This window comes from Erinaceus europaeus, chromosome 18 (genome assembly GCF_950295315.1).
Source record: "Erinaceus europaeus chromosome 18, mEriEur2.1, whole genome shotgun sequence".
In the NCBI taxonomy this organism is placed as follows: domain Eukaryota; kingdom Metazoa; phylum Chordata; class Mammalia; order Eulipotyphla; family Erinaceidae; genus Erinaceus; species Erinaceus europaeus.
The window spans coordinates 60,088,458-60,103,133 of record NC_080179.1 but is presented as its reverse complement, the minus strand read 5'-3'; the positions used below and the strand labels follow the sequence as shown (position 1 = coordinate 60,103,133).

General features: G+C 36.7%; 1 protein-coding gene across 1 annotated transcript in view; it reads left to right on the top strand.

The window, feature by feature from the left end:
* Positions 1-14,676, top strand: part of LRP1B (LDL receptor related protein 1B) — a 1,816,831-nt gene that overhangs the window by 1,067,401 nt on the left and 734,754 nt on the right. The window contains exons 19-20 of the mRNA XM_060178059.1: positions 8,720-8,800; positions 10,518-10,685. Of these exons, the coding sequence (XP_060034042.1) occupies positions 8,720-8,800; positions 10,518-10,685 (249 nt within the window). The remainder of the gene's footprint in view (positions 1-8,719; positions 8,801-10,517; positions 10,686-14,676) is intronic.

The following is a 14,676-nucleotide window of genomic DNA, read 5'->3' as shown; positions in this document are numbered from 1 at the left end:
ACTGCACTCACAGGGAGGGACCCTATGCACTCACTGCCAGAGACTCTCAGATCCCTGGCAGATTGCGTGGGTCACAGAGGGAGCCCACCTTCTGTATTCCTCAAGACCAAGAGGCTCACAAACCCCAGTGGGCTTTCGTGGGTATAAAGAGAGAGCTCTTAGTCCCTGCACCTCACCGACAGAGGCCTGCACACCCTAGCAGGCTTTTGTGACCCTTGGGGAAGTACCCCATCCCCTGAATCACTGGCAGTGATCCCCAACCATGATACTCAGAGAGGAACCCCCCAACTCTAACAAAGGTTTTCACTCAGTGGGGAGACACCCCCTCCCCTTGTCCTCCAGGGTAAGACTCCATCATTTGCTGCATGGGCTATCAGAAACCTGAGCATCCAGTCAGAGACAGCTGCCCCCCCTCCCACCTACACAGAAATACCAGGAACCACAGTCTACCTTTCTGCTAGCAATAGATCTTGCTTGATCAGCCTGGGAACCAACGGTTCTGTTTCAGCCCAAGTTGGGTACCACCAACCAACATTGCAGAACACCACATGTGCTACAGACCCCATGTGCCTGCCCGGAGATAGTCAGGTTGCATTCATTCTGTATAGAGACACAGGGGAGTTGCTGAGTCCCCCTAAGTAGTTACCAGGCCTCACTCAACCCTCCTAAAGTAAGACTGGTGCCTTTCAGACCTCAAGAGGGCCTCATAGCATTGACTGCCCCAAGAACACTTCTGCAGCTGCCCCAGGCCAAGGAGCCAATACACAGCCTTGACTATGCTAGTCATTACAGTGCCATTTTGTGACTGTCCCAAGCCAAACCCTTGGTGTGACACACCCCAGTCATCCCTAACCAACTGTCCTTGTATGCAGCCTCAAGGAATTATAAAAAGTGTTTGTAACAGACAGAATGAGGAGACAGAAAAAAAAAAAAGTCCATCCCACCAGTAAATCAAAGAAAAAGTCCAGAAAAACACTCTAATAAGCCAGAGACAATCAGAATTTTTGATGTAGGTCCTGAAAAAAGTAGTCCACATGCATGTTCTTGAAGTGATAAAAGTCATGGAAGAGAATCCCACTTACCCATCAAAAGACACAAAGAAGGAATGTGGATCAAGAAACATGACCCAGCCATATGCTATCTGCAGGAGGTCTGCTTGACCCAGCAGGACTAGAATAGGGCAGGATAAGAATAGACTGAAAGTGAAAGGACAGAAAACCATCCTTTCAAGCCAGTAAATCTCAAAAAAGAAGCAAGGACAGCCATACTCATGTCAAAAAAACAAAGGGACAAGACCCAAATAAGTTTTATTATGAAAGAAGAGATCACAACAAGACACCGCAGAAATCCAAACCATCATGAGCCGTCAATAATCATATGCCCTAACACTACAAACGAGATAGGTAGACTTTTAGAAACATACACCCTCCCAAGACTAAACCAAGAGAAAAAGGCAAAACATGAATAGACAAAGAAGTTGAAACAGTAATAAAAAATAATCTCCCCAACAATGAGTCCAAGCACAGATGGTCCAAGCCCAAATGAATTCCATAAAACCTTTACATAAGAACTACTACCAATACTCCTAGATATAACTAGTTTTCATTGGGGAGTTTGTTATGGATAAAGATCCCCAGAGTTGGGGAGAGGAAGTAACAGAGAGAAAACTGACACGCTTGAATTCTAGGAGCGGCAGAACTCAGTCTTGCCTCCACTATATGCCTGAGAGGAATAGAGCTGTGATCTTTCTTTGTGTGTCTCTCTTATGGGAAAAAAAGATCTCCTACATCTATCCCTCAGAGATTTATGTTCAGTACATCTTGAATAGAATCCCAGAATCTATATTTGGGAAAAGTATCTCATGTGATGCTTATCCTAAAACAGGACCATAGAATTTACGTACTGTGATTTTAATGTTTCATGCAAACAATTTGTTAAGGCTGCTGTAACAAATTACCACAAAAAGTGATTACAAACAACAGAAATGTATTCTCTTACTATTTGGAAGTTAAAAAAAAAAAAAAAAAACCAAAGTAGAAGTATCATCAGAGCCTCACTGAAGGTACTAAGATACTTCCTTTGCCTCGTTCAAGTTTCTGTATAAGTACCGCACGCTAACCGACTGCACCACTGGAGCTCCAGCTCTCTTGAGTTTCTGTCACTCCTCCACAGGCAGCACAACTTCAGTATCTTGTTTCTATCTTCCTTTGAGTTTTTTCTTCATGTCTATGGAAAATCTCCCTCTCTTCTCTCTTATAAAAACATCAGTCATTGAATGTATGGCCTACACTTAATCCAAGATAATCTCATTTTGAGGCCCTTAACTTAATTACATCTGCAAAGACCCTTTTTCAAGATAAGGTCATACTCACATGCACTAAAGCATAAGGTTTAGAATCTGACTTACACTCTTGTTACACACAATTCAACCTGTGATACCTTGTAGTTTTCTTATGCCTGTTTTCTCCAATGGAATTATAATGGAGGCTGAGGTAGTTGTGGTTATGAGAAGTTCAAATGATTATTTAGCGATGTGAAGCACTCCTATATGATTTTTTTCCTTCCCCCTGGTTGACCTCTTACCCAGTCTTCCATGGATATCCCTTTAGCCTTCATATTTTCTTGATTTTTCCATGATACCTGGAGCTCTCCACTATCCAAAATAGTTTGCTGAATCATTAGCCACTGGGGAGTAATAATTCTAACTGCCTCTATGGTGCTGACACAAAGGTAGTTCTTTGTATTTCTTACCACAGTAAATAAGAGACTTTAGAGATGTCAATTGCATTGATTTCTTCATTGATTATACACTCAAAAGAGTTATAGTTCACTGATGGATTTTTATTTCAGCATTCAGAAAATTTTCATTATTCCACATTCATCTATGTATTGAAATGTTTGTTATTTTAGAAGTTCTCATTTGTCTATCATATTGCCAAAACTATTCAATGTTCTCTTAAATATTCTATTAATCCTCTCCTACCTAAACCCTGTGGCATGTTGTTGTTTATTTTATTCCCAAGGCTTTTTAATGAATAGTGATAATGATCAAATCTGACCTTCAAATGTTCTTATAACTCCTAAACATTTTTATACTCTGTTGAAGCATCCTGAAATTATTACACTTTGTCAAATATCTAAATGCTCTCAGACTTTCTGACTTTCAGTAGTGCCATATTTCTAAAATTTGAAAAATCACTTATTACCCTTATGTTTATGTGATTTAATTTGATTCTTCATATCAGTAGGTTTGTCATTTCCTCTGGAGAATAATACCTAAGGTTACATATTTTCATTATATGCAACAACAATACATTTAAAAATGTATTGTTGTTTACATAGTTACCAGTAGTGTTAAAAATGAAAAGGAGGGTCTGGGCAGTGGTACACCCAGTTGAACGTCCATATTATTATATGTAGGGACCCAGGTTCAAGCCCCCAGTCCCCACATGCTCATGCTGGGAGGAAGTTTCATGAGCAGTGAAGCAAGGCTGCAGGTGTCTCTTTCTCTCCCTCTCCCTCTCTCTCTCTCTCTCTCTCTCATCTACTCTTCCCCTCTCAATCTCTCTCTGTCCTAGACAGTAAATAAATAAAATATAAGATAACAATATTTAAAAAGAAGGTAGGCAGAGTGTTCTTCTTTCACTATACCATAAAGAACACTACTGCTTCAGATTATTCTGATATATGTCATTTTCACACATGTGAGATTATTTTCATTTTTTCCTCTGCATTTCTTGATAAAAAAAATTGTGAGCAAACATTTGTCCAAGTGGTTATTAACTATCTGAATGTTTCCTGTGAAATGTCTATTCAGTTCTCACCATGTTTTGATAGTGTCATTTGTTTTGTTGCTGAGTTTTTCAGGTTCTTTAGAAATCATGGATGTTAGAAAAATGTTGTGTGAATATTTTCACCCATTCAGCAGGATGTCTGATTTAATAACAGTTTATTTTGCTGAACAAAAGTTTTTGAGTTTCATGTAATCACATTTGATCTTTCTGATTTGTTTCTTTTTGTTTTTGTTTTCTATGCTGCTTAATTTAAGTTCCTAAAGACAGACTTCAAAAGTCATTGCCAAGGGAATATTTTCTTCAATTAATTTTTGTAGTCATCTATGTAAAAACCAAGCTTGTAATCCACTTTGAGTTAACGTTTGTGCCAGAATCTAGATGAATTCCCAGTGTCATTCTGTTGCCTATGGCTATTCAGTTTTCCTAAGGCAAATTATTGAAGAGACTCTCCCTTTACTATTTTACGTTCTTTCCTACTTTCTTGTGAATTAACTGTCCATTTATTTGAGACTCCATTTCTAGATCTCAATTATAGTCCATTGGCATATGTGCCTTTTTATTCCAGTATCATGCTGTTTTTACTATAGTTTTGTCATATAGTTTGAAGTCAGGAAGCATGGTACCTCCATTTTCTTTTTTCTCAGATCTTTATATACGATATTACACATTAAATATATTATAATATTTTGGGGCCAGGCGGTGGTGCACCTGGTTAAGCACACACATTACAGTGTGGAAGGACCCAGGTTCAAGCCCTTAGTCCCCACCTGCAGGGGGAAGCTTCACAAGTGGTAAAACAGGGCTTCAGATATCTCTCTGTCTCTTTATCTATCTCCCCTCCCCTCACAATTTCTGTTCTATCCAATAATAAAAATGAATAGAAATCTTTATAATATAGTATTTTATCAATAAGACAGTTTATGCTATACTGTTCACCTATCTCCCCGCAAAATATTATTACCTTGAAGTCTGTGCTCTATAAAAACCGACCCTCAGAAATCATACCTAGTGTCATTATCTAGACATTGTAACATATATTTTCTCATACAATATAGTCCTCCAGTATGTACAATTTTGAAAACCACTGATTTCTATAGCTAAATTTAATTGCATGCAATTATGTTATGTAAAAAAAAAAATAGTGTTGGGGCTTAAAGGGGAGCCATAGACCACAGAATGAAGAAGCAGTAATCTCATTTTAAAATGTTTTTGTGTTATTTTGATCATTTTCTTAGGGAAATAATGATTTCAGTATAGTTACTGATACATTGGTACAGAGGCACACAATGAAAATTTAATTTCATTTTGGGAGGTTTCTGTTTATTATTATCACATGTATTGATATCATCAGTCTGCTTTATTGAAAATAAAGCATGTTTCAGAATAAGCATGGTATTCAGATTTTACTCTGACACTTCTCCTGTTTTGGCAGTGTATCCTCAAGCAAGGCATGAAGTTTGCTTCAGAAAATTGGAATTAGCAATAGCAATTACAAAGTTATGAAGGTTATAGTTTGTCTGTGTCTATGTCTCTGTGTGTGTATGCCTAGCCTATTACCTCATCCTCAATAAATAATAAAAATGATAACAATAATATGCATTGTATGTATAATTCCCTCAGATTTAGATAGAACTGTCCTACTTGTGGATTACTATTGTACTCTTACCTTGTTAATTATTTTCACTTGAATTTTCTATGTATTTATACCTACTTAATTATGAAAGTCAAATTAATCTGCTTGGATCACCTGACCTCAGACAAACCTATAATAACTGTATTTTGATATTTTAATTATAAATTACCAGGGGGATAGGTAGTGGCTCACCTGGTTGAACACACATATTACAGTGCATAAGGACCCGGATTCAAGACCCTGCTCCCCACTTGCGGAGGGAAAGCTTTGTGAGTGGTGAAGCAGGGCTGCAAGTATCTCTCTGTCTCTATTCCTTTTTGTGTCTCCCTTCCCTCTTGACTTCTGGCTATCTCTATACAACAAATAAATAACGGTTATAGAAAAATAAATAAATAAACAAATTACCTAGAACTGTTCATTTTGGTAGCAAAGAGGAGGAATAGGTAGGAAAATTCCTAGACTGTAGAAAGGAAAGAAACAAATTACTCTTGTATATGGTTCACTAAAAAGCATTCCTTTACCCTCTTATACTGGGTAAATATATTTACCTTCGGACCCCTGCTTACCCTTGAGAGAAAGTGAATTGTCATTTGCATAATAGCTTGTATACAATGTGCCAACAAATTTTCAAGTGAAAATAGACTAGATAAATTGAACTTAGTACCTGTAACAAAAGATACATAGACCAGATTAAATATTCTGTGAAGTTGAAGTAACTGTTAATTAAATACAGTTTTCTTTTCCTTGCTACACATGTAACATGATCAAATCTAAGAAGTTTTTGTTCTTAAATCTGCTGTTTGTTCCAGTGTTAATCCATAATCAATATCGCATAATTTTTCCAGGTTAATCCTATCATCAATATCCCATAATTTTTATTTCAAGGAGGATCTAAAATCAAAGGATACTTATTCAAAGTAAAGAAATGGGGCTCGACCAAGTTGCAGACACTGTCATAATTTTATCCTGACTGTACTGGGAAGATGACTTTACCAATGTGTCTTGGACCTCATAGCTTCAGAGCTCTGTCCCACTAGTGAAAGATAGAAATAGGCTGGAGGTGTGGATCGACCTGCCAGTGCCTATGTCCAGCAATTACAAAAACCTGAACTCCCACCTTCTGCACTCCCAAAACAACTTTGATCCATACTTCCAGTAGGGAAGAAATGATAGGGGGGAGATGACCAAAGGGCTTTGAACTTCAACTCGATCTCCCTAGGAGAGAAAGGAGGAAAAGGGGAGGGACATGTGGATGTGATAATAGATATATGTGTGACTTGGAGTGGAAGAGAAGATGAGACCCCTCCACACCAAAAAAGGGGGGGCAAATATAGACAAATACAGATGGTTGTAGAAATAATAATTGAACCATATCTGCAACCTTGGGAGAACTATGGTAGCTTATAATGGAGGGACTGGGAATCCACAGCTTTGGTGGTGGGAACAATGTGAGTTCGACCCCTATTATCTTTTAATTTTGTAAATCAATATTAATTCACTAGTAATAATTATAATAATCATAGTAATATTCACGGGAATTAAAAAATGGGGCTGAGTGGGGGCACACTAGGTTGAGCCTATATGCTAGAACTAGAGCCTGGGTTCAAGCCCCCAGTCCCCACCTACACAAGTGATGAAGGAGATCTGAGAATCTCTCTCTCTCTCTCCCTCTCTATCTATTCCTTCTTTTTTAAAAAAATATATCTTTCTTTCTCTATTGTTGGATAGAAATAGAAATTGAGAAAGTAGGGGGAGATAAAGAGGGTGAGAGACAGAGAGAGAAACCTGCAAACCTGCTTCAACCACTTATGAAGCTTTCACCCTGCAGGTGGGGACCAGGGGCTTGAACCTTGTGTGCTATAATGTGTGTACTTAACCAGGTGCACCACAGCCTAGCCACTTCATATCCTTAACCAGGAGAATATCAATAAATTACTTGAAGTCTCGCAAATGAGTTGTTTAGTAATTGCGTGGTGTCTCCCCCTCCATCTCATTTTTTTTATATATATACTCAGATTTGACTATCTATTTTGTCAGTGGTGCAGACGGATTTACTAATCATTTGAATTGGCTAGTATTATATTTTAAACATACTCCCTATGTGAATACTATTTTATATTTTAATTGCTTTAGTTATCTACTAATTTGATATCGACAGGTTTTTTATTTAATTGGTTTATTTTCATTGTATAATCTAGTTCTTTGATATAATTTACTTTCAGGTACTTTTCATACATTTTTTTTCAACCAGAATTTAAGTGTTTAAAATCTTTATAACTCTTATGTCAACTAAAGTGATTTTATTTCATTGTTATTGTTATTGCATTGCTTTTTAACTTTAAACTAAAAATGTTGACCTATCTCAGGGGTAAATTTACATCTAAGCTTCCTACTTTGGTTCTGTATTCAGAAAAAAAAATTGTCTTTCAAAACATATGTACATGATTGCTATGCACCACCAGAGTGTAGAGCTCCATTTAGCTGTTGTTCATGAAAGGAATATGGGTCCCTTGCTACAAAAGGTTTGCATTTATTCATATTTCTTGCATTATAATAAACCAAAACAGACCTCAATTAAATTCTTCTTGGAATAATTTCAAGTTACCGTAAAGTAATTATTTAAAATATATTAATAATACAGCTCTTCTCCCAATTTATGATTAGCTATTCATATTAGAAGAGTACATTTAAAACAACTAAAATACCAAATATTCTTAGTTCACCAAGCCTACCTTAAAGGTGCTCAGAACACTTAGATTAGACTAGAGTTGTGCAAAATTATCTACCACAAAGTTGATTTTATAATAAAGTGTAGACAATCTCATCTAATTTATTGAATACCATATATACAGTGAAAAGCAGAATATCTTAATTCAAAATATGATTTTACTAAATACATAATGCTTTTGCACCATTATAAATTTAATGTATATAGTAGTTATGATGTAAATGTCTTTATTATATAAATTATATTAATGCAATGGTTCAACTTAATGTATATGCAATACTATACACAGTAAGTAATAGCTATAGTATTTTATTACATATATATTAAGCTGAGCCATTGCATTGATTATATATATATATATATATATATATATATCATTGCAAATTAGGAATTCTCTGCATGTCTATCCTATGTTCTCTCAAACCTAGAATCAAAGCATTTATCTAATACTATCTCTGTGCCTTTTGTGGAGGAATGCTGCTCACTCTAGCAACTGAGATGCAAAGTAAGTCAAACAAAGCCAGTAACAGTTTTCCAATTGAATGTTTGTTCTGTCTTTAACAGAATTCCCAACTTGTGAACCACTAACTCAATTTATATGCAAAAGTGGAAGATGCATTAGCAGCAAATGGCACTGTGACTCTGGCAAGTACCAACTGTTTACTGTAGAGCACTATTAGGAGACCTGGCTGTTCTGGTTTAGTTCCTTCAGGAGGCAGTTGAAAGAGAGACTTGAAGAACAAGCAAACGGGTTAATACAAGCAGGAAGAGGGCAGCTGACACATCAGTGGAGATTTAATATTAAGGATAATGATGCTCAGTGTTTGTCCCAAGGGGCTATGATCGTGCTTTGTTTTCAGATTTTATGCTGGACATAGTGTCAGTCTACAAACAGAAAGAAAACAATTAAGAAAATGATCTGAACTATTTAAATTCCCCAAAGCGTGCATGTAAAGCACTTGTAAACTCAAGATAAAATAAATGACCTCACCAGTGTATCCTGAAACCTCACCTCCTCAGAGCCCTGCCCCACTAGGGAAAGATAGGGACAGGCTGGGAGAATGCATCGACCTGCCAACGCCAATGTTCAGCAGAGAAGCATGCTTGTTACAGAAGCCAGACCTTCTACTTTCTGCACCCCATAATGATCTCGGGTCCATGCTCCTAGAGGGATAAAGAATAGGGAAGCTATCAGGGGAGGGGATGGGATATGGAAGTCTGATAGTGGGAACTGTGTGGAATTGTACTCCTCTTACCCTACCGCCTTGTTGATATTTTTTATTTTATGAATAAGTTAAAAATTTTAAAATGACAAAAGCCCATAAAAAATGTTATTATGGAAGTATTTAGATGGTTTTAGCTTTATATTTGGCTTCTTATTTACAAGTGATTTTTTTTTTCTTATACTAAATTGTAATTATGATAGCACTAATGTAATCATTGCTATTACAGTGCTTTCTAGATTATGTCAAATACAAGTAAATGAATTATATATAAATTGATGTAGACTCAGTCACCCATTTAAATCTACCCTATGTTCATTTTACAGTTCTCTACCTCCCTTCTACAAATAGGGGCTCATAAAGAGTAAAAATCATTGCTTATATTGATATTCAACATTTTTTTTACTTTAGATACTGTATATTTTCAAGTACAGATATAATGTATAGGGAAACACAGCATCGAGTCTTGGATAGACTCTTGGAAGGAGTAACATTAATCAAAGTAATATATGGTGAAATTAGTTCCTTGAATAATGTTACATTCAACACCAGACAAAATTTGTATTTTCTCATCAATAGTTTAATAAAACAATGTTAAAGTAAGACTCTTATTCAAGGACCCAACTAGTAAGCTTAGGAGATAGTGGAGGAAAAGTACAGTGAAGCCTCATGTTATAAAATTGGAAAGAGGGGACTGAATTATAGATATTGTGAGACGCTCTGGGGAACAGAGTATAGATTTAAATAATTTCCCCCAGTAATTACATCACTAGCTGTATAATTTCATGAAATTTCTATAATAACCATCATCATTCTTCTCCATAGTTATTTCATGATGCATAAGTTTATTCAGTCAATAGTGGTCTTATTTTAGTAAAATGGAAATTAAGTTATAACACCCCAAACCCAGGATGACTTTTTAGTTTAGTAGTTGATATAAAGTCAGGAGTAAAGCATTATAACTATTAAAATAATTCTCCCTCGGCTCATGGGAAATGTAGATTATCATAAATTACTCATCCCTCTTTTAGTAATAACAAGAGCTCTGTGTGTAGCAAAAAGCAATATTAGCTGTTTCACTAGAAAAAGCTTCTAAATGCATCAGTTTTAAATGCCTTAACCATGATGTTTTTTTCCAGACGATGACTGTGGAGATGGGAGTGATGAGGTTGGCTGTGTTCACTCTTGCTTTGAAAATCAGTTTAGATGTTCCAGTGGCAGATGTATACCAGGCCACTGGGCGTGTGATGGTGACAATGACTGCGGAGACTTCAGTGATGAGACCCAGGTCAACTGTACCAAAGAAGGTTAGTCATTTGAATTTATAAAATTTCAGGTTAGATTGATGTGTCTGTTTGAAATGTTTCAGAGTAACTATTCTAAAAACTAAATCAGGGTTTTCAAATAAAAATATGGACATAGTTAGGTGGGGTTTTGTTTATTTGTTTGCTTTCCAGAGCCCTGCTCAGCTCCGGTTTATGGTACTTGAGGGTATTGAGCCTAGAACTTCAGAGTTACAGGCACGATAGTCTCTTTGCATAACCATTATGCTATTATCTCCACCCTGTACATGGAGTTTTGAAAGATAATCTACCTTTTGGGGTAGGCAGTGGTGTACCCAGTAGAGCACACATTCCCATGTGCCAGAACTTGAGTTCAAGTTCCCAGCCCCCACCTGTACGGAGGAGGCTTTATGAGTAGTAAAGCCATCCTGCAGGTGTCTGTCTCTCTTTCTTCCTCACTTCCTATCTTCTCTTCCCTTTCACTTTTACTCTGTCTCTGATGAAAAGAGAGAAAAAAAGGAAAAAGGAGTAAAATGACCTGCAGTAGCCGTGGATACTTCATCATGCAGGCACCAAACCCCAGTGATAAGCATTAAGGAAATTAAAAAAAAACCAATTAATTAAAGGAATTTAAAAATCATTTACACCCTTCCTTTTTCTAGTTTCTCATCTTCATACCTCCTTGCATTTTAATATCTCCTGTGGTCTTAACTTTTATTAGTACATGTTCTACTTACCAACTCTTTAATTTCTTCTAACTTCTAATTGCCACATCATAACATATCCAAAAAGGGATGAAATAAAAGCAATGGGGATGGTGTTCCTTTTATTTCCGCACTAACTTTTTCCCTTAATAGTTTAAATACTTATCTTCTAAATGATATTATTTTTCAACTGATTGATGTCCTTGAAATGTGAAGAGAGGAAGGAAATCATAATCATGCCTCTCTGCACACACATGTGCAGCCTGAACCTGCCATTTACATGTGTGACTCTGCAAAATGTTATCAGCTACAGAGCATAATAACAAGTTAGAAATATCACAGGAGAGTGGTCCGGGATGTGGCACTGTGGATAAAGCATTGTACTCTCAAGCATGAGTTCAATCCCCAGCACATATACCAGATTGATGTCTGGTTCTTTTTCTTTCTCCTCCTATTTTTCTAATAAATAAAATCTTTAAAAAAAAGAAGAAGAAGAAGAGGGTCGGGTGGTAGTGCAGAGGGTTAAGCGCACGTGGTGCGAAGCGCAGGGACCAGCATGAGGATCCCAGTTCGAGCCCCCAGCTCCCCACCTGCAGGGAAGTCACTTCACAGGCGGTGAAGCAGGTCTGCAGTTGTCTATCTTTCTCTCCCCGTCTTCCCCTCCTCTCTCCATTTCTCTCTGTCCTATCCAGCAATGAACGACATCAACAACAACAATAATAACCACAACAAGGCTACAACAACAAGGGCAACAAAGGGGGAAAAAAATTGGCCTTCAGGAATAGTGGATTCATGGTACAGGCACTCAGCCCCAGCATTAACGCTGGAGGCAAAAAAAGAAAAAGAAAGAAAAAGAAAAAAAGAAAAAACAAATATCACAGGAGAAAAAAAATTAGCCTGTCAACCACATGTTCCATAAGTAACATCCTTAACCCTTTAAAATAGAGTTTCCTCTCTACTTAAGCAATTGAAATAGTTTGTTATCCATTTAAAAAAAGTTATTGTACATATACTTTGGAAGCTATATGCACTCTGCTTGAATTGAAGAATAAATAAAAGGATAAAAAAAATCCTTTCCCAGTTTTTAAATCTATTATACATACAAATCAAAGGCACCTATATAGTAAGGTGAACAGGATAAACTCTATGCTGTCTGATCATAGAAAAAGAGTTGTTTTCAAAGTGGTTTTCATTGAAGTTTGTCTTTTGCAAATATTTGACAATGTATAAAAAGCAAACAGCTAAAGTGCTTTCTTTGGCATGCATTACTCTTATTTTTCTCATTCCTTCTCTCTTCAGTTGTAAATACTATGAACAAGGCAGTTGACATTATCTACCTAAAACTAGACTCTTACAAGAATGACTAAGTTTTTTATGAATTTTCTAAATGGTATATTAAAAGTATATTATTGATTTTCATTTGCCTATTAAGAAACCTGGGGTTATATGTTCCATAATGATGACCAAAATATGGGCATACAACCACCCACTAGTTATAAGGCAATGAAACAGGAGTCCCCATGGCTACTGATATTGACTTGAGTCTCTTTCTCTCAGACAGTGGACGTAATAGAAGTTATAATGAAAAAAGAAAATTAGTAAGATGTTCTGGGTTACAATATCTTATAAAATTTAGTATGAGCACAAGTGAAGTGAATGTTACTTCAAAATTGAGGAAGAGTTGTATTTCATACTAGAGTTTATGATTATCTTTCTCTTAGTCTCCACTATGTGATTCTTTCGTCATACTCCACTTCTTTCTGTCCCAGTGTTTTCTCTATTCTTTCTCTACCTTATACTTGTGTTCTTTTTTTCTTTCAACTTAGTCGATCCCAGACTAAAATTGAGCTAGAACACTTTGCTTTATATTTTTCTGGTAAGGAAAAGGGAGCACGCAGTTTTGTCCTTGTTCCCTTTGCGTATTTGAAGTATCCATCTGCAGATTGTTCACCTGGTAGTTAGCACAGTTGACTATGCATAAGGATTTCAGCCCCTGGGCACTATATGGGAGTACTCGCACAGGGAAAGCTTTGCAAATGGTGGTACAGTATTTTGGGAATCTCTCCCAATTATGTCACTCACCCTCAATGAAAGAGAGAGGGAGAGAGAGAGAGATCACTGGAAAGATGCAAGTATGAAGGCCCTGCAAACATCCTGGAAGCAAATCCTCCTCCTCCTCCTCCTCCTCCTCCTCTAGGATATGTTTGACATTTTGTTATAAAATACACATTAATTTAATTACCAAGTTACTCCTAGAATATAAACTAAAGTTTCCCATTTCCCCATTTCATGTATGTCTTTTTAGCCTCCTCCTGAGATACACACTTGTGACGTACTGTCAGTACCACATACTCTGCTGTGGAAGATACAGTGGATTTGTTAATTTACTTGCATCTCAGAATTGAGATCTAACTCTGTCCTGTATGTGTAGATACCCAAGTCAACGTTTTTATTGAATATAAAAAGTTCGGAGACATCACTTTCGTTTCTTGCTTGTCCATAGTTGAGTGCTGCCCCATCTTTGAGGCTTGCTGAGGAGTTTTTCAGTTTTGGATTAGATAGAAGCATCAATATTAGTATCAATACTAATAGACTCCATCTTCTGAGCACTTCAACTTCACTGTTTGTGTTTTTTGTTTGTTGCTATAAAAGATATGCTGTCAATATGAGTGCCACATGTTTCTTCTATGATTAAGGTAATTAGTCAGGAAGTGACCCAGATAATCTGCATGGCACTCGGGAGTGTTGCAAAGATGAGGAGAGCTTTGTGAACTAAATTATATGTATCAGATTATGAACTGCACTAGGATCCTTAATCAGATACTCCAGTTGGTAAATAAAAGGCACAGGAGTTGAGGAAAAGAGACTCTCAGGACTGACTTTTATACAAAACATTCCAGACTATTTAGAAGGGCATTGGAATATATTTTCTCTACAGTAATTTTGGTTATGTGTTCTGATACAGAACTTGTGAATAAACGTGATAAGGAGTTGTTAAGGATGGTCAGGAAAGTCATTTTGCACACACAGAATTTGTAAGGCAAGAGCCAAGGTAAAGTCAACGTTTGATATAATTAGTCATATAATTCAGTCCCAAAACCTCCTGTGGAAGAAAGAGTGGGGAATTTTGGCTGGAGTTTCAAGACTGGCTGTCAAAGCTGATTAAATCCGCCATATAATTGCTCAGCATTTTGCTTTACACTGCCTGGGTAAGCAGAGCATATGGTGCTGTGTCTATCAAACCAAATTGTTTGCAAAAGGACAAAGCAATTCTTATAATAACCCTTATGACTAAAGAAACAGGAGAAAAC